The sequence below is a fragment of the Nymphalis io genome, chromosome 4 (assembly GCF_905147045.1).
Source record: "Nymphalis io chromosome 4, ilAglIoxx1.1, whole genome shotgun sequence".
Lineage (NCBI taxonomy): Eukaryota > Metazoa > Arthropoda > Insecta > Lepidoptera > Nymphalidae > Nymphalis > Nymphalis io.
The window spans coordinates 1,571,211-1,596,768 of record NC_065891.1 but is presented as its reverse complement, the minus strand read 5'-3'; the positions used below and the strand labels follow the sequence as shown (position 1 = coordinate 1,596,768).

Below are 25,558 nucleotides of genomic sequence, written 5' to 3'. Positions count from 1 at the left end.
CCCCGTTTTATCTTGATTGCACGCTATAAAAGCATTCGTTATTGATTTGGGATCAGTCGATAAGCCAGATTGGACCAGCTTATGATGCACGATTCCCTTTCAATCAAACCAAACACAAAGCATTATCTGAAAGGGACCGAGCATGCTATTTGCATGCTACTAGTTTTGATAAATGAACCTGCGAAGCGATATCTCCTCGACGTAGCCTTAATTTGTAAACAATATCTGATTAGTTTTATTTAATTTACTTCCACTGTATATTATTTAAATTAATTATAATATTGTTATCTCGTATACCAATTTTTATTTGGAATTGGTTACGTTTATAATATGCGTCGCTTACCTGTAATACAGCAACGAGACGAGAGCATGAAGTAGCAAGTTGACGAGATGATAGCCCGCTGGTTGTAGTCCGTGCACCGCGTAGTTCCATCGGAAAGTGAGTACCGTTAATGGACGGTACGATTTGTGTGATTGTTCCTGGAAAGAAGAAATAATTTTATATATATCTACTTTTAAATCTATACTAATAAATAAAGAGACGAAACGATATTTACTTGGTGGTAGGGCAAGGGTACCACCCGGTCATCAGATATTCTACCGCCGAACTGCAATGCTTAGTATTGTTGTGTTGAGGTTGGACGGGTGAGCGAGCCAGTGTAACTACAGGCACAAGGGACATAACATCTTAATTTTCAAGGTTGGCGCATTGGCGATGTAAGGAATAGTTAATATTTTTACAGCGCTATCTAGTAGCCCGTTTGCCCGTCCGCTTACCTATATTTTAAATAAGTTTTTTGTAACGAATAAATGAAAAATTCTACTAAGCCCAATTTACATAAGACTTATAGCAGAAGATGCAGCGCGTTTAAGAGAAATATTTAGTAAATAATAATATTGTATAAGTAGCTGCGCTTCTCAGTTTCAATCGCTTTAAATTAAGATTATTTACGTGACAAGCGTCATGTTCTTGTATTATATATAAAATGGATATTCGTATATCTGCTTGAGATTAATAGACTTCGACACCGCTTGACCGATTGCCATTAATATTGGTGTACGTCCTGTCAGAGTTTGCTAGGATACTATAATGAAACACATAGTCAGTTATATACAATTACATGATATAATATACACTTTTTTCTCATCTATACATATATTTTTGTAATATTCCTTTAGTATTAGTGTTTATTTATATACGATTTAATTTGTTAATGGACAAAGTAATAGAACAGCGAACAACCGAAATAAAGTGGATTGGATGTCAAATCTTTTACGTGCTATATCTTTTTACTACAAAATCGTGTCTTGTTTTGAATAAGAATGACGAAAGCAAGAGAAAAGGCATTTGCCCTGCAGTAGGACATTCAATGGCTGTAACTTTGCTTTTATTTAATAACGATCTGTTCCTCGAAAACGTTTCTGTTAATTTCACAATCAAAATAAATTATTAATTTGGCAAATTGATCCGTTCAGTCATTTATTCATCTTTGCTACGTTTAAAACCATGCTATCTTACTAATTTACTAAAATTAAAAATGTCGATGTCAAAAACATGAGTTATGAGTGAACAAAAATAGTAATTGTCTGGGCTGTGGCTGCTTCTTTAAATGAAATTCCATATCAGGTGGTAGGTCATGGCGACAATATGCTAGTGCTAATAAATATAAGTCGCAACACCTCATATTGCTAAATGGTTCGCAAATTTAGACAAATGTTCATGTATTATTAACTACAATTGTATATTATTATTTATTTTTATAAATAATTTATGTTCTTTTGCATTTTAATATAATTCGAATTGATCTCCTCCTGATTAGTTACCGTGGTCGACCTCAAAGGGTACTTACTATACGACTGAACCACAGACACACTCCTTATCCCCTAAGTCTTTTAATGGGACAGAAGAGTGGTTAGGCACAGAATCATCGGTTTTAGGTGCTTCCCGAGGCACGGGAGTGAAAACATTGAAAACTTTTAAACATCGAACTGCCATTAAGAATTTCTTGACAGAAACTCAATAACTATTTGTTGACCTGTTTTGGGGTTTGAACCCAGGAAATCTGGATTTACTACCTTTAACTCAAGCCATTACACCAATGAGGCAGTCGTTATTAATATACCAGCTAGAGCGTTTACGTACAATGCTAAATTTTAAGATAGTGTGTCTTAGAATTGTTTAGAATGTTTCGGATGCCACTAAGATAGCGTAAGAAAAATATTTTTAATAGGATGAGTTTTCGTCGTTGAATGTAATACTGATCCGAATAATTCAAACGCGTAATTTTCAGTTGGAGTCCCTACGTATTTTATATACTGTGTAGTGTGTTCTATCTGTAAAGTGTTTTTAAGCCAGCTACCACCAAGTAAGTGATTACCACCGCTCATAGACATTGGCAATGTAAGAAATATTAACCATCCTATACATCGCCAATGCACCACCAACCTTGGGAACTAAGATGTTAAGTCCCTTGTGCCTGTAGTTACTGGCTCACTCACTCTTCAAACCGGAACACAATCATACTAAGTAATGTTGTTTTACCAACCCATATCTTTGAGACTTTCTCTTCTTAGAATTTATTTACTGTGAAATATCATCAGAGTCCAAAAGAGCCACTTCAATTCAAACGTGTTAAGGAACGGATTAAGAGATTTTTTTAGTAAGTGCATTTATTAATTTAACACGTAAGCAAAGCAGCCTCAACTAGTTATCCAAGAAGCCAACTAACTAGAAAAAGGGATCAAACAGTCGGCCAGCCTTAAAATTCTTTTTTTTTTTTTTATAGAATAGGTGGACGATCATATGGGCCACCTGATGGTAAGTGGTCACCAAACGCCCTTAGACATTGGCATTGTAAGAAATGTCAACCATCGCTTATAGTCAATGCGCCACCAACCTTGGGAACTAAGATTTTATGTCCCTTGTGCCTGTAATTACACTGGCTAACTCACCCTTCAAACCGGAACACAACAATATCAAGTATTGCTGTTTTGCGGTAGAATATCTGGTGAGTGGGTGTTACCTACCCAGACGAGCTTGCACAAAGCTCGTCTGGGTAGGTAACACCTACCACCACCAGTATTCTGCCAATTTGTGACCACGTACTAATTTCTTTTATATAATTTACTTTCATATAATTCATTTTCGTATAATCAAATGTTGATAACTTATTTAATATAAACGAGTAATTTCATGGACAAACAAATTGCTTAAAGCGTTTAAACGCTAACAAGAATTTCCTGATCTGAAGCACGATGAACACACAATGCTTAGAATCGAACAAACATTTGCCTTAACCATACAAGCAATTACTGAACGGTATCAAACTGTCGACCTGCTAGCGTGAGGGAACTAGACGGCTGTAAGGGTTTTAATACTAGATTGTTAAAAAGCTAATATTAAGATGTGCCATTTGTATATTTTTATTTTATTTTAAAAAAAGAACGCTAACTGGCAAATGCTCACCACCGCTCATAGTTACAAAAGGCGGCTTAATGATCGCTAATATTATATTAAATTAAATACATATCGTAAAATGCGTTACTAAAATTATTTTTAATTTATTTTGAACTAACAATTTTTTTTTTATAAAAAATGTATATATATTATGTTTAGTTGAAATAATCGCATCTCTTTATTCGTTTTTCGATACGTAGATGACGACCATATTGTTTTTTCAAGGACGGTACCCGTGACAGACGATGCTTGTTAGTGTTAATCACTATTCTTGAGTAATACTGCTTTTTCATATTGATATTTAATAGTACTGTTATTTTATGAGTATTTATTTTGACGCTAGTATAAATCACAGACGTGTATAGATGATATCTTGACTATGACAGACTGCTACTATTTTTACGTAGCATTCGTATTTTATCTGTGACAATAAATACGACTCGATTCTTGTACAAGTACAGCAAACAATATGAAAATACTCAACATGAAATAAATGTTTTACATACTTGTAGATGTTATGTACTTAATTGCTTCGGCTTGCATTGTTTTAATATTATATCAAACAAAAATATCTATATATTTTTAATATTAATTTGCTTTTATATGAATAAGCTTTGCTTGCTTTTATATTTATAAAAGTTTTATATTTAAGCGTTTACATAAGATACGTTTACGTAAGAAAATGCGACTGATTAGGACTTCAACTGTGGAGATTCAATAGGTATTCCTACAAATACAAGAAAAGACAGGTCAACGCCCTTCCTAATGCAAAGCGGAGGGTTTCTTTAAATCTCTTAAAGTGTTTGATTATAACGTGAACATGTCACTTTTATAGATATGAAATCATGACTTGACAAAAGGGAACGACCAAAATGCTGTTACCTTTGTTTCGTAATTCTATATTATTTTTAAAATAAAAAGCATGTCTTTCAGAATGATTCCGCATAAACTCCATTAAAATATGATAATCTTCAATTCAATCCTCAGATCAGATTGGTGTAGGTTTTTGGGCGTTAAATATTAACTAAAAAGCGAAGTTTGTAATAAAAAACAGGGCGTTACCATCCGGAGTATATAACAAGGGCGGTTTGGGAAAATGCCACAGTCTATCAGATATTACATTGCTATTTATACGTTGGCTCATATGATATTATATATTATATTAGTTTCCGTCCGCGGCTTCGCTTGAGTGTGATGGGAAGGTAAAGAAGGTTTTAGGAATCCTTTGTATGTATGCAAAATTTTATGATAATTGGTTGTGCAGTTAAAACGTGAAAGTGTAAGTATAATATTAGTTAGGATTAGCAGTTAAATTTATCATTATAGTAATTAAGTAATGCAATTTAACACTATTATTTTATATTTATAATAAAAATTTCGTTGAATATAAAACATTTTAAATATGAAATTAAAATATTATAAAGTGTGCTGATAATGAGTAGCCAAGCCAAAATGCCGGAAGCACCGCCTGGACGTTTAAAAAGTAAAAAGCACTTCCAAAAATACACCAGCCTTTCGTTCCTAAGTGGCAGGGGCTAAATGTAACGATAATTCTTTGTAGTGGACCGACATACGCAAATATGTATGATAATGAACCCTATCCTCCTTGTTTTAAGTGTCTCATTTGAATACGTTAGACGTGAATAGAAAATAAAATGTCTTTATATTCTCTTTTTGATTTTTATTTACAAAATTATAAAGTTTTATTTATTACTGCTAAATAGTAACAAACACAATATATATATATATAATATATATAAACACAATATATATATATAATATATATATATATATACACTGGCCTCCAAAAAAATCGACCCACCTACATTTTTTGTAAAAAAGCTATCGTATGGTTTTAAACTACCACATATTTATATTTTTAAGATTGATAATGAAAAAATGCAATTGTAGGATTGTACAAAAATAGAAATAGTGCGCAAAAAATAGGTTTTTAGGTAAATATGTGACAAAACACGAAAACACAAAATTTTACGCAATTTTATTTTTTTGTGTACAAAACGATTATGCCGTTTGTTTTCAAATTTGGGTGCCTAAATCTTACTTTAATAGGGAGTGTTTCCTCCTCTTGACCTAATTACTGCCTGCATACGCCTATTAAGTGACCTGATTAGCTTTTTAATGTCTTCCTGTGGGGTCCGTTGCCATTCTTCAGTTAGGGCAGCTTCCAGTTGATTCAGGGTTTCTGGAATTGGATTTCGTGCTCGAACCGTACGTTTTAGCTGGTCCCAGAGGTGCTCTATCGGGTTTAAGTCCGGACTATTGGCTGGCCACTGCATAACTGGAATTTCGACTTCCCTGAGATAGTCTTTAACAATTCTAGCGACGTGAGGTCGTGCGTTGTCGTTCATAAGTTGGAAATTATCCCCAATATATCCAGCGTAAGGCATCATGAGGCAGACATGAGGCTCCAGAATGTCCGTTATGTAAGTTTCAGCATTAACAGCACGATTACGGAAAAAAACCAGCTCTGTGCGACCCGTCAAAGAAATACCTCCCCAAAACATTGTAGAGCCTCCACCAAATCGGACTGTTTCTCGAATGCAACACTGAGAGTAGCGTTCTCCTGGCCTTCGCATGACGTTACGTCGTCCATCAGAGCCTACTAGAGACATTCGGCTTTCATCACTGAACAATACTGTCTCCCATTGGTCCAGTGTCCAATCGACGTGCTGCCTAGCAAATTGTAGTCTTGCTTGTCGATGGGATGCTGTGAGTTTTGGTCCTGTTGCTGGCTTGTGAGGGGTTAAGTTTTGCTCTCGAAGTCTTCTTCTTACAGTATTTTCACTCACAGACACTCCACTACTTTCTCGGAGTCTACCTTGAACGTCAACAGCAGAAAGATGTCGGTTTCTTAAAGACGTCAAACCAATAAAACGGTCATCGGTCGGGTTCGTGACACGCCCCCTGCCAGATTCTGGTCTCCGGCGATACTCCCCAGTCTCCAAGTAGCGTTTGTACACTCTTCGCACCGCTGAAAGACTTAATTTTAGTGTTCTAGCCACATTTCGCTGACTTAACCCCTCATGAATAAGAGCTACGACTTGAGCAGCTTCTGCTTCAGTAGTATCCATTTTTTATGTTTAAACTTATTAAAATTATTGTTGCAACAAAGTTTCATACACTTAATCAAAAATAAACATCGAACCGAGATGACTCCGCGTTAAAAACTGGAAATAAACTAACCATGCACTTTGTGCACAAAGTAACGTTTTCTTATCAATACTTTAAAAATATTCCAAATATCCTCAATAACACTTACAACTCCTCCAAATCAATATCAAGTGGGTAATAAAATGTTAAATGTATGTCCCATAAGTAAAACAATCCACCTAGGCCGTCGCATAGTTAAGATAACAACTTTGTAAGTAAAAAAATACGGGTGGGTCGATTTTTTTGGCGGCCAGTGTATATACATATATATATATCAATCAATCAATCAATCAACAGCCAATCGTTGTCCACTGCTGAACATAGGCCTCTCCCAAGGTGCGCCAAAGCTCCCTGTCCTCCGCCTTCCGCATCCAGTTGGTGCCCGCCACCTTCTTAAGGTCGTCGGTCCACCTGGCTGGAGGGCGCCCTACGCTGCGCTTGCCGATTCGCGGTCTCCACTCTAGGACTCGTCTGCTCCAACGGCCATCGGTCCTACGACATACGTGACCAGCCCACTGCCACTTCAGCCTGCTAATTTTGCAAGCTATGTCGGTGACTCCGGTTCTTTTCCGGATAATCTCATTTCTGATCTTATCCTTCAAAGATACTCCGAGCATAGCTCGCTCCATAGCACGCTGAGCGACTTTGAATTTGTGGACTAGTCCCGCAGTTAGTGTCCACGTTTCGGCACCGTATGTCATGGCAGGTAAGACGCATTGGTTGAAGACTTTCGTCTTCAAACATTGCGGTATAGACGACTTGAGGACTTGACGAAGGTTGCCAAATGCTGCCCATCCCAAGCGAATTCTTCGATCGGCTTCCTTCTCGAAGTTGTTCCTACCGACTTGTATTATTTGTCCTAGGTAGGTATATTCACTAACAACTTCGAGAGGTTTCCCCTCGACGTATATCGGTCCCGGCACGACATGCCTATTGAACATGACCTTGGTCTTGTCCAAGTTCATACCGAGACCGACACACCGGGAAGACTCGCCTAGGCTACGCAGCATTTCGGTGAGTTGCTCCAGCGACTCTGCTATGATGACGATATCGTCGGCAAATCGAAGGTGTGAGATGTACTCGCCGTTTACATTGACTCCATACTTAGTCCAATCCAGCGTTTTGAAAACGTCTTCCAACGCGTTGGTGAACAGTTTCGGGGATATTACATCCCCCTGTCTCACCCCTCTGCGCAGTTGGATCGCCTTCGTCTTACAGTCCTGGATGTGGACAGTCATTGTAGCGGCGTTGTACAGACATCTCAGTACCTCGATATATCTCCAATCGATATGACATCTCTGCAATGAGTCGAGCACTGCCCAGGTTTCGATGGAGTCGAAGGCTTTCTCGTAGTCCACAAATGCCATACACAGCGGCTGATTGTACTCTTCGGTCTTCTGCACAATCTGCCGAACAGTATGGATGTGGTCCACGGTGCTGTAGCCTGATCGAAAGCCGGCTTGCTCTGGGGGCTGGAACTCGTCAAGTCGTCTGGCGAGACGGTTCGTGACGACTCTTGAGAACAGCTTATACACGTGACTCAGGAGGGAGATTGGTCTGTAGTTTTTCAAGAGGGTTTTATCACCTTTCTTGAAAAACAGTACCACCTCACTCCCGCTCCACGTTTCCGGGGTCTTGCCATGTTGGATGACGGAATTAAAGAGGCTTGCTAGCTCTTTCAGGACCGGAGTCCCGCCTGCCTTAAGCAACTCTGTTGTGATTCCGTCATCTCCCGGAGCTTTGTTGTTTTTAAGCTGTTCAAGAGCCGCCCTAATCTCTCCTTGGTCAACGACCGGGAGCTCCTCGGAGTAATGGCGCATAAGAGGGGCGCGCTGGTCATCAATACTGATTCCCACGGGTTTATCCGATCTTGAAGAGAACAACTGCCCATAAAACCTCTCTACTTCTCCGATAATCTCAGGCCTAGAGGTAACGACCCCACCATTTTCAGTTTTAAGTTTTGTCAGACGCGGCCTCCCAAACTTGCGAGCGAACACTTTCGATCCCCGATTTTGCTCAATCGCAGCCTTGATGGCACGGGTATTGGAGCGTCGGAGATCGCGTCGCGTCAGCGTTTTTATTGTTCGGTTTAAGGCCTTATCTGACAAAAACGATGGTAGTTCTCGTCGTTTTCTCATGAGCTCGAGTGTCTCAGCAGAGAGTTTTGGTGCGTTGTCTCTTCTCTGTGGCGGAAAACACTTGCGGGATGTGTTTTGCAGTATTTTGACCAGCGTGTCGGTTCTCTCATCAATGCTGCTTATGGTTTCCAACGCGGTGAATTGATTTTGAAGTTCCATTTGGAACTTTTCGGAGCCTTGAGCAGCTTGGAGCATGGTAGGTCGGAGAGTAGACCTCATCATTCTCGATCTTTCGGCTTTTAAGTTGATATTTAGAGTGCCTCGAACCAAGCGGTGATCACTTCCGGTATTAAACTTGTTGATCACTGAAACATCTCTAAATATGTGCCTTTTATTCGAAATGATAAATATATATATATATATATATATATATATATATATATATATATATATATATATATATATTGTACGTGTGTGCGTGTGTACGTATGTGTCGCTACATATATATTAATTGCTATTGTTAAATTGAAGTTTTAAACATGCCTTTCCAGTATCGTGCTGTGTTAGCAAATAATCAACTTTTCTATTTTATTTTTAGATTAAATACTCTCGAATAATGTTTTTAACTGTTCAGCTAGATTATAAAAAAGTAATAAGTAAATAAACCTTCTCGGAATTTTCAGAAGAATCGCCTTGGAAAATAAAACGTCACTCTCCTAATTAACTAATTAATCATTAGAGACACAATAAAGGCGAAAATATTCTTCGTAGTTTTATGTTATAATAAAGAAAATGGCGAACCTACTTCGAGTTAACTAGTCAGATCTATAAGACAAAAGTAGTAAAGTTTAGCCAGCGAAATGTAAAATAGTTTTTCATGTAACCATTCCATTGTGAAAGCCGGACTTATTTCATTTGGCACGATAATATATTGTTACCGAGTATATAGAGGAATGAGAAATACCACCAAATGTACTTACTAGATAATACAACTTTATTATACGATGTTTGTGTTTGCGGAGAATAAAATATATACATTTGAAATATTTATATCCTGGGACATTTTTCACATACGGCCATCTGATCCCAAACTAAGCTTGTACATAGCTTGTACTATGGAAACCAGACAACTGATACACATATACTATTTTTTTATATTAGCCGGGAGGGCAAATGACTCTACTCCACCTGATGGTAAGTGATAGTAGAGTCCAAACGCGACGACGGATTTATTATTTTTTATTTCTTTTGTAAATACATACTTATATAGATAATTACAACCAGACTCGGGACGAACAGACATGTTCATGCACACAAATATCTGTTCTGCGCGGGAATCGAACCCACAACCTTCGGCGTGTAAGGCAAGCATCCACCAACCACACCAACCGGCTCGGTATATTATTATGTGCTAAATGGTAGTGGAGTGACTTATACAGTTGCGATTTCTGAAGACCAGGGTTCAAATGCCGAGTCGAGCAAATATAAAGTTACTAAGTGGTCTTTCAGGGACGGTTACAATTGTCACACTTCCGTGCATTGGAAGGCTTATAAGGTGTTGGTTCTCCGTCTGATCTTTCTCTGGTCGTTTCGGATTGCTGTTCCATCGAATTATGTGTTAAGGAACTGAGATTGGAAATGTGTTGGCACACATAAAAGTAACAGCCTGTTTTGCAATTGTGTTGGCACATATATAATTAACCTATAAATGTTTTGTGGCGAAGGTTTGGAGCTTCCAGCACGCTGCTCCAATGTGAGTTGGTTGATACACGAGGCAAATTTTCATCCGACACATGTACACGACGTTTTCCGTCACCCCCTAGCGCGTAATGAATTATAAACACAAATCAAGCGCATGAAAGTTCTTGTTGGTGTTTAAACTCGGATTCATCTGCTAAGATTCGGTTAAGTTAGCCGATATTTTATCGGGAACATTATTATTTATTATTTTTCTATTTTATTATTATTCTTTATATTTAATTAATTTATTGGAATTTTATTTTTATTATCACCAAATAAAACCGCATAATATTGTACGTATTAACAACATAATATTCAACATATACATATAGTATGTGTCGAATAGTTTGTTATCCTATATAGGTAACCTGGATTAACGCGCTAATTGAATTATTTCCGAAAGAAGCACCGTACCATTAATCTCATTAATACTATAATCCTATTTTTATTTCAGGACTAACATCATGATGTCAATATATTATACATAGAAATTATTTTACGACGTGTTATATCTAGTAAACTTACATAACAGCCTGTTAATGTGCCACTGCTGGGCTAATGCCTCCTCTCCCTTTTGAGGAGATGGTTTGGAGCTTATTCCACCACGCTGCTCTAATGCGGGTTGGTAGAATACACAGTGGCAGAATTTCAATGAAATTAGACACATGCAGGTTCAGTGGTGCTTGCCCGGGTTAGAACCCACGATCATTGGTTAAGATTCACGAGTTCTAACCACTATCCATCTCGGCTACAAGCTTACTTACAATATGTGTATTCAATAATAAGTTCTGTTTTAATTAAAAAAATATATATTTAAAAAAATATTTAACAGAGTATTAAAATTTTTAGTATGTAGTGTATTTAAAAGGATAGGATAAATATACATTACTAGCCTAGACGGCTCAACGTCTAAATCTCAACCGAGATTGTGAGTTCAAACCCGGGCAGGCAACATTGAATTTTCCTGTTCTTAATTCGTATTTATAATTCATGAATTCATATCCTACTCGGAGGTGAAGGAACATCTCGAGGAAACTTAGCCTAACAAGCTTCGAGCCTCGTCAAAGGGAGGAATAATTAGCACAGTTCTGTAATTGCACCTAATAGCCTATTATTTAAGCTAAATGATCTTGATTACTATATAAAAGCTATTATTCCTAAATGAAAAACATAAATCCCACTAGTATGAGAAGTTCAATAATAAATAACGAACAAAGTCGTTAGCTATAACAAGTTCAAAATGAAATGTTGTAACGATGCTACGAATGGGTTAAACGAGCTGACCAATATGATTTTGCTGCATATTTTATTCGTTAAAAAAAAAATTCAACAAACGGAATTTTCAATGGGCAGCAAAATTCAAGCTATTGAGGTCGCGACCAGTTACATCTGCTTTTGTTAAGTTTTATCATTTAATTGGGCAGCCAACCAATGTGAACATTCTGTTGAATATAGACATAATATTTTGTACAGCATTATCCGGGTAATGTTACATATGCCAGACGGGGAAAGCAGGAAGTACATTATCGTGTAGCGCTGTGTCATGGTCTGATAGTTCCTGGCGCGCATTAAAACTATATTTGCTTTGTTCATATTGTGTAATTGTTGTTTGTTTGAGCAGTCAGTGTTTAATTGTCGGTAGCTTTACATGTAAGTATATCTTGTGTGATTCAAAGTAATTTGATGTTGAATAATAATAATAATTTTTATTAAGAGCAACAATGTCTCAATTGTTTAGCAATACAGACTTATTTTCTATGTTAGTAAGTTAAAACTAATACAAAATTATTTTGATTAATATTAGGCAATTCATTACTATGCTATTCCATCGGAAATAGCGCAGCAATGATTTACGTAAGTGCAGTTCAACCAGCTTCCAATCATTTCAAGGATGCTGTTGGTACTGCTATGCAGTCTACACACCAGTGATCCATACCTCTTACGCATTAATCGGGGATGTTCGCGCTATGCGCTACAAAAGCAAGGAAGCATCAGCATTCTGAAGACAATTTTGTACTGAATGCGGAGAGCATTGTACGATTTTTGAGAGTATCTGGCCCATAGGTTGCATGTGTTCAGGTGACTTTAGCGCTGTTTGAATAACGTGCAAACCAACGAGCCAACACATTAAGTAATAACGTGTAGAGTTACGCACGCTTGAAAACGATTATGAAGAAATTTACAAGGGTTTGTTAAGGAAACACAACATATATTTGCCACGTTCTTGAATAAATTCTCAAGTATACATGGCGTCCGTTTACAAGATTACCTACTGCTACGACAACGCTTTGTTTTCATTGTGTTACAGTCTAGCGGTACGTCCATCAGTATAATTGTAGACGAAAGACAACATCTTCAGTCCGACGTCGGATAGCATTACCTAAGGAACTAGATTCGCGAATAATTTAACGTTATTCAAATGAATAGTCGAAATAGAGTTGCTATTTTGATATAATGTCATTGTAACTTTAAGGTATGTATGTATGTATATTTGCGTTAATCTCAGAAACTTTAATTCTATTTTCATTAATACGCATAGTCATTCATGAGGAAGGTATAGGTTTAATACTTCATTGTAAATAATTGAGAGCCTGTAAATGTCCCACTGCTGGGCCAAGGAATTTTTCACTTCGCGGAATAAGATCCAATCCCTTACGATTGGATCTTATTCCGCGAAGCTGATTCAATGGTTTTGGATACAAGTGTGGTAAAATTTCATCCTACACTTCTGTTTTCCTAACGATGTTTCTCTTCATAAACATAAATTAAGTTCAAGAAAGCTCTGTGGTGAACGAGTTTGAACCCACAATATTCGTTTAAGATTCATGCGTTCAATGTTCAAATATTTATGTGTCGGATAAAGTCGTTAATAAATGTCTCATGATCCTCTTTAATTAAATTATATGAATAAAAATTATGATATTTTGCTAATCTTAAACAATTAGATCACGTAGCCGTAGGAATCTAATACTACATGCAATTGTGTAGTCCGTACGGTCTTTTAAATAAACATTTAAACCTCAATAGCCTAATGGTTTAAGGCCTCTACAGATTAAACGTCTCAGGTTCGATGCTGATCCCTTCGGCTATTGTCACCTCCACTCCTAACAGAAGCTGTACGCTTAATTGGAGGGGTAAATAGGAATATTATTATTTATGATATAAACGTTTATAATAAAATAGATTAAAACCAAATTACGACATATGTGTCCATGATTTTGGATAACAATGAAAAACTACAAAAAATATTTTATGGTAATTTTTTTTCTACTATAAATGTATCATTCTTATCACGTCTGAATGTCGCTGGGGAGAATAGCAGACGTTTTATTGCTTTTATATTTTTATTTTACGTTTCGATTTTCAAATTGGCTCAATTGTCATTATTTGACAATCGTCGCATCGTACATTGTTTGACTCTGCGTTTTGTGTTATTAAATAACTATATGAAATATACGTTTATTTCTTTATAATTTATTTGTATCAGTAATTTTACCTTAAAAATACTACTACTTAATAACTTGATAAAGAAAGTTGATTAATATTTACAAGATTTTTAATTTTTGTTTTATGCCAATCGTATTTGAGGCAATGCTAAGAAATACACGGCCTTAATTATGAACGCTGTTTAACGGGTGATACGTTAAATAAAGTTGTGTCTACTTGTTTCAAATGTCAAATCAATAATGTAAGAAAGAGCGAAATCAGTGTTTAACTAAACAGCCGCTAAGCAACGTTTATAAATAAAAAAAAACAGTTTATAAAATTGTAACGAGGTGTTATTGTTTCCTTTTAAAATATAAATCTAAGTGCATAGAAAGCGTCAAAGTATATAAGCATTGGTTACAAACAAGAAAGCATCTTATGGACCCTTAAATTTCTGAACTGATTAATGTCAGCGCTGTCTCTCGTACACAAGGGTGGAATGGGTAAGGATGTCATCTTGATTTATTGTCGGTTCAGTGGTGAAATTTGTGGGACAATATTGTAATAGATTTTGTTTGCGTATGCCTTTTAGTTTCACACATTTCACATATTAATTTCGACGTGAGTTCAACAACTAAATTCTATCATGAAACGTTTTTGTGATCTATTAAAGATTAAAAAGTTATTGCGATTTATATGCATAAATATGTAAAATAAAATGTTATAAATAAAGTTCTTTTTTAAATTTAGATTTTTTTTTATTAAATTGTAAATAGTGTTGCCCACATTCCTTTGCCCGTTCGAAACCATTGTAGAACGAACTATGGCAAAAATTGCTTTCTGATAATTATAATAAATTTTGGTGTTTAAATTTTCAGAAACCTTAAAAACTTTATTTCCCATTAATGTTCCTATTGTTTTTTTTCTTTTAATAATAATAATATCCTGGGACATTTTTCACACACGGCTATCTGTTCCCAAATTAAGCTTGTACAAAGCTTGTGCTATGGAAACCAGACAACTGATATACTACATATACTACTTTTCTTTTGTAAATACATACTTATATAGATAATTACACCCAGACTCAGGACAAACAGACATGTTCATGCACACAAATGTTTGTCCTGGGTGGGAATCGAACCCACAACCTTCGGCGTGAAAGGCAAGTGTTCTACCAACCACGCCAACCGGCTCGTCAAATTAATATTGTTATCAAGTTCACTCCATGTTTTAATGCAAAAGTAGAAACTTTGACTTGTGTAAAACCTACTTTACGCTTACCTTTCCCAATTAATATATACATATATAATCTACTAGTGCGATTTAAATATAACCACGTAAAAGTATACAGCACGCACAGTTGCAATTTTTATTTCAAGTGAATGCGGGATTATGGGATAGGAATGAATAAATAAAAGCTGCACCGACACCAAATAAATGGTATTATGAGGATGATGACGTTATTCATTCTTTACTTTACAATAAAAACATCTACTATGTACACAAATGAAACTAGAAAATAAAATATAGACAAGAAATATGTACAAGAAGTCTTATCGCTAAGACAGCAATCTCAAAGCCTTAAGGCTGAGTAAAAAGTAAATAAGAAAGAAATATTAGTTGTACTTGTCACAACAAACATAAATATATATTATATATGCATAAATATCATCACATAAACATTGAGATAGATATAAATAGGTTCAAAATTTATATATTAGGTCATTTATATATATTAAGCCATCTCGCAGCTAACCAAAATATTATCAGTTTTGACAATATTCAGAGACATTTTTATTAGCTCAGAGCAATATGAGCGTGAAATAAGGAGATACCTTAATCTCGATTTATTCATACTGTGATATTATTTATACATTGATAAATAAATGTTTTCATATATATTTATTTTGACTCTACTAGTATTGTAATGCACGTATGTTAATAGAGTAATGGTTTACGGGTTGTTTAGCGATGTAAAAATCGTGGGTTCGACCCCTTAGGCAACTGTCGTCCCCAATCTTAATGCAAGCTTTACGCTTAATTGGAGGGGAAAATAGGAATATTTGTAATTCCTTAATTGCTAATTATCTTTTAAAAATATATGTAAAGTATGCTCTCATAAGTACTGCGATCTTTGTACTCATTGAATCTGGTTACGTTATTAAATAAAATGTAAAGCTACTACCGGTTCGGAATGTAAATATCGAGGAGAATTTAACTAACGAACAGTCTCTCTCTTTATTATATAGTATTTTACCAAGTAATGCCTTATTTTTTTTTCATATGAGATTTTTTGATAGGCTATGTTTAAAATATTTTCGTAATTTTATAGAATCGAAAACAATGCCTCACGAAGGATGTATTGACTTTATGAAATTGTAAACTAGGTATTGTAAGGAAGTTGTTGTATGGTATCCGCTTTGTTAAATAGGGTCACATAATCACATTTCGTGGTTAAGAGCTGACTAAGGTATTTTTTGTTAAAAAGCCCCATAAATCACGCACTTGATCGATTCAACCAAGCGTATGGTAGCGGGAAACCAACATCCAGCAAAGCATCCCCAACGAGGGTGGAGTTTGGAAGCCGGATCGTGAGAGTGTATCAAATTCTTTCTTAACAAATGATGATGTTGTCTTTATTCAAATTAAATAATGCTACATTATTTAAGCCTTATCTGAAAATGTTTTGTGTATCGTCTAAGCTTATTTTGACTTGGTAATAAGGTATTTACAAATAAAAGTAATGTAGAAATACGTACCCATGTTAATCCTACTAGCCAGTAAATATCCCACTGCTGGGTGAAGGTTTTCGAGCTTATTTCACCAAGCAATAACACATGGCAGAATTTGACGACACATTCAAATTTTCTCACAAAAGCACATGAATGAGTTTGAACTAGGAGTCGGATTAAATTCACGTTTTCTAGACACTGGGCTATTGGTGTCTTCCCAGTTTACAAGTAACTTAAGCTAAAGTTGCTATTCGTACTTGTGCCTTTTTAAAATTCAAAAGCAGTGACTTATCTATCAATTATGGGTATATGGCGTTACGAAGTTTTCTGCACAAAGACGCTTTGATATCTACAAGTTTCTATAAAGTTTTGTTGTAGCTGTTAAAGTTTTGTGTTCAGCGCTCGAACTGGATGTCTTGCCGATTACTTCCATACAAATAATTATGTCATACAGATTATAAAAAAGATATGTATATATTTTTTTACATGGTAAAAAAAATCTTTTATTTCATACATTTATATATTGAACTTTCGCATTTCAGTAATAATTAATCGCGATATTAAACTGATTGTAAATACGTCAAAAATGGCGGGAGGCATATTTAGGCTTTTACTTATCCGCCAGTCTAACTACTACTTACTAATATTTATATATAGGCGACTTCACCATCATATATCGTTAAAAAAATATCAAGAAATAAATCTTTGTTTTAATCCGTGCGAAAACGAGATAGGTAGCTTGTAATATATAATACAAACAAGATATTAAACATATGAATGTCAGGCCTGTCTCTACTGAACTAACACGGGCGAGTAATGGGAGGCAGACGCCATTTTGATTTATTACCGGTTCGACGGAAAATTTATTCGACGTTACGGTAATAGGAAAGTTTAGCATTGGGCCTCTCGTTATAATTCTGTGAGCTTAAATGTTCATTATTCGCGGTAATTCTACTGCATTTTTAATTGAGTTGTTACAGGTGAATTAAAATACGAGACGTGTACTAAACCTATTTATGGATGAATAAATACGATCTTTGTATTGAATTTAAGAAAAAAAAAAGATTAAAAAATTAACAGCCTGTAAATGTTTATAGGCTACTCTAATGCGGTTTGGTGGTAGCACGTGTGACAGATTTTCATCAGAGAAAGGATTCATAACGATGTTTTTTCAAAGCCAAGCACGAGATGAATTATAAACAAAAATTGAGCACATAAAAATTGTGGTGCTTATTAGGTTTGAATCTTTGGTTAGAATTCAAGTCATCTAGTTACTAAGGCACCTCGACTGTTAATATCTCTCACATGTATAATGTAACAATAATATCATAATATAATATTAATATACCATTGCTCTCTTCTTTAGAATAAGGTATAATAATAATATCCTCCAGCCCGACCGACATGACCAGCCAATTGCACAGGACATATTATAGTGCACAAGTGTGTGCGCAAACACAGGTGCACTCATAATCCGATGGGACGGCCGGAAAGTTTTTAGGCGCAGGACCAATGGCTTTACGTGCTTTCCGAGGCACGGGAGTGTATACACTTCCAGCTTCCAGACTTCGAGCTGCTAGTGAGAATTTTCTGACAGAAAATCCCAATAATTTTTTATTAGCCTGGGAATTGAACACAGGACCTCCGGGTCTGCGGCCTTACATCAAGCCACTAGACCAACGAGAATAAGGTATAGAGTGAGATATAGGAATAGGTACGTACATATGGCATCCGATAAGTGTAGGTATCTTACAATATCGAGGTAGCAATAATAAATATAGGTTATACACATGAAGGACGAGCCGGTTGGCGTAATTGGTAGATACTTGCCTTTCGCGCCGAAGGTTGTGGGTTCGATTCCCACCCAGGACAGATATTTGTGTGCATGAACATATCTGTTTGTCCTGAGTCTGGTTGTAATTATCTATATAAGTATGTATTTACAAAAGAAAAATAGTATATGTAGTATATCAGTTGTCTGGTTTCCATAGCACAAGCTCTGTACAAGCTTAATTTGGGATCAGATGGCCGTGTGTGAAAAATGTCCTAGGATATTATTATAATTAGCAAATTAGTAATAATTTTGAATCACTTCATCTGTATACAGTCATAAATACTTTACAAAGAGCAAATTATTTGCGTAATAAAACGATACAGATAAAAGATAAATCGACTTCGACATTATTTCCATGCGATGCGTTAAAATTAATTGTTACGTACACTGTGCATTGTTCAAGCGATGTAGGATTTCCTGCCTGATTGTCAACATACATTATTTGGATTGCATTTACTACATAGATATGTAAGAGGTACAGATAGATTCACAAAAATTAACGAACGATGTACACGTGTCGATCAATATTATATTTTTTATTTATGTGTTAGTTTTCGCCCGCATTTTACTTGGTAGGAATGTAAAGGAGGGGGTTTTAGGTATACAGTGTCCATTTCTGTACCTCTGTCACATATTCTAAATTTCATGGTGATTACTTGAGAAGTTTAGACGTAAAAGCGTAACAGATAAACAATATATAAACCAGGAGGAATTACCGTTAACTGGTCCAATCGCTCGTTTCCTTTCTAGTCATTAAAAATAATAAGGAAAAGTAGAAATTCACACACGATCAATAAATGCACGCACACATATTCAACGTGCGCACACATACACCACGCATGTTCACACACAAGCACAACCTGCTCAGACACACAATATATATTAGGTAAAGTTCACTCACAAGTTAAATCTATATAGTATTTTATAGGTAAAGTATAAAAGAAAATGCTAATAAGGGAAAAAAACCGTACTTTATTTGTAACTTAATCACCATGTTCCCAAAGCATATAAAATTGTAAGCCTACCTAGTTCGGAAGTCTAAGAATATTTTTTTTTATTAGTATGTCATGTCATATACACAAATGTTTTTTTATTACTATGTCATGTCATATACATAAATAATGATTTTAAATAACTAACATAACATTAAATTCTACTTTTCTGGAATGTTAACAGATGACCTGTTCGTTTAGCCCAACATCCTTAACTCGTTTGAAAGCGAACTCATGGCAAAAACTTTTGTTATGTACACAAATACAACAACGACTGACCTTTTTAAATATTTACGCTAACAAAGTGAATCTTATTTATCAAGAGATAAGAAGGATAGCGATATTAAAAATTCACTCATGCAAGTTAAATAAACAAAAATATGTTTACAAAGTGCATGGCTTAGTATGTATTTTAACTATGTACTTTATAAAGGCAAATGCTTCATCTCTTGAGGAGGTTTGCACTGCTCCAATGCGGGTTGGTGGCATATTTGGTGGAATTTCAACCAACACGGGATTACTCAAGATAGTTTACTTCATCGTCATGAGTCATAATGATTAATCTTAAATAGTTAACGGGATCTGAACTCGCCTTCTCGATTCAGATCCACTTACCGTTGGGTCCAATGGGTCATCTTGACTCGATGTTAATTTTGTTACCTATAATAATATCAATCGATAGCTATGACACGGTACCTTGCAACTTAATGTTAAGACATTTTTTTTGAAAATGTTGGACGAGTATATGGGCCACCTGTTGGTAAGTTGTTACCGACGCCCATAGATATTGGCGTTGTTAGAAAATTTAACCATCTCTTACATCGCCAATGTGCCACTAACCTTAGGAACTAAGATGTTATGTCCCTTGTGCCTGTAATTACACTGGCTCACTCACCCTTCAAACCGGAACACAACAATAAAAAGTACTGCTGTTTTGCGGTAGAATATCTGATGAGTGTACCTACCCAGACGAGCTTACACGAAGCCCTAGTAAACTCTAGTAAATGCTACAAATACATACTTATTAGTTAGTTCAATCAACGAAGACGCCCCACAGATGCCCTCCTGATCAATTTCGGCCACGTCGGCGAATCTCAAGAGAAATTAGACAACAACGCAGGACATATTACAGTGCAAAAGTGCTTGCGTATGTATTACTACTACTTTACTTTCACAGGTGCACTCTCATAATCCTGTGGGGCGGCAATCCGACACGACCGGAAAGAGTTCAAGCGCAGGGCCAGCAGGGCCATGCTTTTAGAGGCACGGGAGTGAACACACTTCTAATTTCCAGACTCCGAACTGCCATGCGAATCTTTGACAAAAAAACTCAACTTTTTATTGGTAGGACTTGGGATTTGAACCTCGGGATCTGCGGCCTTATAGATGACATCCATTATTACTTACATTACACACTTGCACTGTAAAAAATGCGATTGAAAAAATGTGTGGGGCGCCTCATCGCGGAATGTACTATTTAGTTTTTGTTATAATATGTTAAGTATTTATCTTCTCGTATAAACATAATATATATATATCGATCTATCTATGAATAACAAAGCCTCTGTTATTGACGGCAAATTGAAAAGTGAGGGTTAATAACAAAGTTTTGGTATGTTAACGGTTTCTGAATAAGTTTTTCAAATTTTAGTTTGTTCAACGAATATTTAAATTTTCTGAATATTTTAATAGCATTCAGTTGAAAGGTTGAGGTTCAACCTTAAAGCCAAATATACTTTACGTAACATTACATTATTTTACACATAAGACGATTTGAGATGCTGGAAATAGTTTCAATGTGATGTTTAAAAATATATTTATATAAAGATAGATATATAAAGAATTAGAAGTACTAGAATGAGTAGTAGATACAAAGCGTGCGATGTGCTGAATATGTTTATAACCTGTAACCTGAAATTTCAAACCAAAAGGTAATTTACCCAGCAGTGGGACATACAGGCTAAAAGCCTTTAAGGTAGAAAACACACGAAAATATACTCTGAAATGAAAATATCTGGAATATTACGAGAGCTCTCAGGATAATAACTGCAAAGTGCATTTTAAGTTATAAGTTTGAAATTGTTTTAAAAATGACGTAGAGACTTAATTTTGACGTAATAAAGTTGGACAAAATTTGCAATAAGTATTATTATACAAGAATAATTATTATAATAGAGGAAAATAATACGTCGAATTCCAAAAACGGTTGTAATTGCTAAGCTGACCACTTCGCTACATCTGCAATGCATTACAGTTGCACTACAGCGTGTACTATTTTTTTATCTTTATTTCTCTCGGGTAAGAAAACGTCCGAGGCACAACCCCAAAGAGTCAGGGCGGAAAATCGCTTAGAGCTAAAGGTTGCCTTTGAGTAATCCGGGGTCGAACTCGCCGCGTTATTACACGAGAAAAAAAGCAATTTAGATCTTAGTATAATACGTCGAGATACGGCAAAGTAATGCACTAACAATTACATACATGACCTGCGGCTGAGTAATTGGAGAAGTGTTATTGTATTGTGAAACGGTACAGTAATTTAAAGCACTCGTAAACAAAGGTGCGATAACAAATGCTATCGAGAGCTGCGGTCGGGACGCCGGCAAACTATAAAAGAACAAAAATAAAATATTTTAGCATTTCATCCGCTCGATATCGATGAGATTTCGTATGCTTTGTTCCGCGTAATTGTTGCAACAATCAATTGCGCGAATTGCTGCTATGGACATAGTGATTTAATACACGAAATATCACGAAACATATGTATGAATACATTTAAAATTTCAATTTTTGTTATTGAATTTGGAATATTTCGGTTTTATACATATTAAATATTCTGTGAAGTCGTTTTCGTTTTCGTATATATTAAGCCTTTGACATGGACAGTGATATTGTTAGGTTTTATCTATGGCAAGGTTTTTTTATTATATACAGTAACACTCGGTACATGTCATACTATATAGGAAGCAGCTATTGGGGAGTTTAAAGTTTATCGCACACTGCTTCAATACGGGTTAGCGGATGTACATCAAAATTATTTCGACACATGCAGGTTTCCTCACGCTGTTAGTCCTTTGTCACCGGACACGTGATAAATTTTAAATACAAATAAGCAACTGGAAACAGTTGTGTTATATTTACTGGGCTATCTATGATACACTAATTTTATCAAAACTAAGGTTATTTTAGGAATTATGTAAAAAGTAACAATCCGATTAACATGGAGAGTTATATTTTGTTAAAGGTTGTTTTTTTAAAGTTGGATTAAGACTTATTAGAGATTTAAGCTAATTAGCGTAAAACCTGGCCGTAAACTCGTAATTCTCTAAAATGATAATTCAAAGGTGCTAAGAGATTATTTAAATATTACAAAAATAATATATTCATTATGTCAACATAGGCTGACATCAAATGACAATTTTATGATATTGACCAACATTTTGTGACATTGACATTGAAATGACAATTTACGACGGTCAATGTCATGACACCCGGTCAGCTGCGATTGTTGACAATTGACAAAATGACGTTTATCTTCTTTACTGTGTTCTCGCCATTCTCTTGACAAAATGTCCATAATTAGCTAAAGTTATTGGGTTGTTATGACAAAAAATTCTCAGTTCAGAAGCCGTGAAAAGTGAAAGTGTTATATGCCCGTGAAGCCATTGAAAGTGTTTATATGCCCATGCTTCGGAAAGCATTGAAGCTGTTGGTCCTATGCTTGAACCCTCCCGTCATGTCCATTGAGAATAGTCACAGAGACCAGAACTGGTCAGGACATTATGATGAGATGGTGACAATGGTGCCCACCATTGTACCATAACTATGACACATAATAATAATAGTTGTAGTTAGTAGTCGTTAGTGAGTTCATAGATAATATCACATATTGGGAATTAAACAATCGGCTTCTATTTATTTCATTCTTATAAAGAAACTTGTTAAGAACAATAAATAAAATTCAACATAAAAATAATTCTAGAGAGTTTTTCGTCGGTTCCTCTCAGGTCCCAGACCTGATTACTTTCCGAACCGTGTGTGGTTTTTTGTTGAACCGCTGGTATGTGCATATTTAATAAGGAACATTTGAATTTGAAACATAAGGTTATTATAAAATAGTTATTATAGATTTTGATTAAAATAAAATATTATTTGAGGATTAAAGCCGACATACAATTTGATATAAATGTTTATGAGAGATAGCTAATAATGATATCAAAACACTCGCTACAATTTAGCACAGATTAAATTTGCATAATTTCTATTAATCGACGTGTTTATTCTGATTATATAACATACTGGGTGGTTCAGGCTGACTTCGCTAGTGGTAAATTTTAGTATATTTTAATTTTAATGAAGATCTTCTATGCCAAGAACACGATTGAGTTACAAAAAAAAAAAACAAATAGAAACTTTTGCATTTGTAATATTTATTTATTTTTACTTGTAATCAACAGCGTTACAGAAATGGTTGTACAGTTATTACTCATTACTAAAGTAAGGCCATAGCATTACAGATTATACAAAGCTTGAAAAAAATATAAAAGTAAAGACATAGTATAACATTAGTAAGGAATTATTGTACATGTTGAAAGAGCTGACGATATACGCAAGGTGGCTGGCAGCGGTTGGAGATTAAGAGCTGAAAATCGGGCTCAGTGGCGTGCCATTGGTGAGGCCTATGTCCAGCAGTGGACGCGAAAAGGGTGATGATGATGATGATGTAAAAAACAGCTTCGAATATGCAAGAAAAATAAGACTTATGTGACCTCCGGTCAAGTTGTTCGGTAAAAAGTTACAAGGTTAGTAACTGAAACAAAGATTATTATTAATATTTGTTTATATTATATTTAAAAACATATCATGTTGGTTATTTTATTACATTGATTATATGTAGTTGACTTGCCAAATTTTTTCGATCGAATACCATCTACACTTTACATTAAATAATATTGTAATTTCGAATTTATTTGTATTTACATAAGGTTTATTTTAATCCATACGAAGTTTTATGTGTTATATAACGTTTTTAAACAGTTTTTCGATATCGCGATAGAAAATTCCGAATTTCACTCTCATGAGGCGTCCCTGTGCCTTGTGATATAAAATTATAATCCGAAGGAGTCAAGGGTTAGTCACGTAATGACGTGTCAGTTTTTCGCTGGCTAAGATTGAAGGTAACTTAAGGAAAATTGGATCGCTACAGAGATAGCACGGGTATACGAGTGTTCCGAGGAATTTGTAGACAAAAATATATTGAGATTCTCTTTTCATATTTTTATACGTGACAGTATATTTTTAAATTTAACAAAGTTTTACTGAACGTACATTATTTTAAATTAGTTCTACTACTTGAACTGCCAGCCTGTAAATAACATATATATATATATATATATATATATACCTGGGACATTATTTACACACAGCCATCTGATGAAGCAGAGCTTGTACTATGGAAACCTGACAACCGATATACTACATATACTTTTCTTTCGTTAATACATACTTATATAGATAATTAAACCCAGACTCCGAACAAACAGACATGTTTATGCAGACAAATGTCTTGCCTGGGTAGGAATCGAATCCACAACCTTCGGCGTGTAAGGCAAGTATCTGCCAACCACTACAACCGGCTCGTCATAAGACTTATAACATAAGAATTATAATAAAAAAAAATTATAAGATAACATGTCCAGTGAACTAGTTTCACTGATACTTATCGACTACTTACGTATAAACTATTGCGTTCTACATGTTACAAATTCTTGAAAGGAGACGCGTGTTCATAAGAAGCGGCTGGGATTCAATAAGTTCGTGCGAGTGAATATCGAGTTTGTATTATCTTGAAGTAAGCAGTTGTACGAAGATGGCGACGATGGAACCAACTTTTTTCATTTGAACAACGAAATACAATATAAATGTATGTATGACTCTGAATAAGCTTATTACATAAATATATCGTTTAATTTTATAAGCTTTTAATTTCGAATTAATTGAATTTACTTTTTGAAAGCGTTCGAATTTTTTTATACCTTTTTTAATAACAGTGTGTTTTTTACTTATTCGATAGCTTTGACGGTAACTGCAATTTGTATGGAATTCGTATTATTGTCACTAGATGGCGC

The 25,558-nt window shown here is 35.3% G+C and overlaps 1 protein-coding gene across 1 annotated transcript in view; it reads right to left on the bottom strand.

Moving 5' to 3' along the window:
* LOC126781765 (protein O-mannosyl-transferase Tmtc3) overlaps positions 1-25,558 on the bottom strand; it is a 175,648-nt gene that overhangs the window by 32,557 nt on the left and 117,533 nt on the right. The window contains exon 2 of the mRNA XM_050506801.1: positions 344-480. Coding sequence (XP_050362758.1) covers positions 344-480 — 137 coding nt within the window. The remainder of the gene's footprint in view (positions 1-343; positions 481-25,558) is intronic.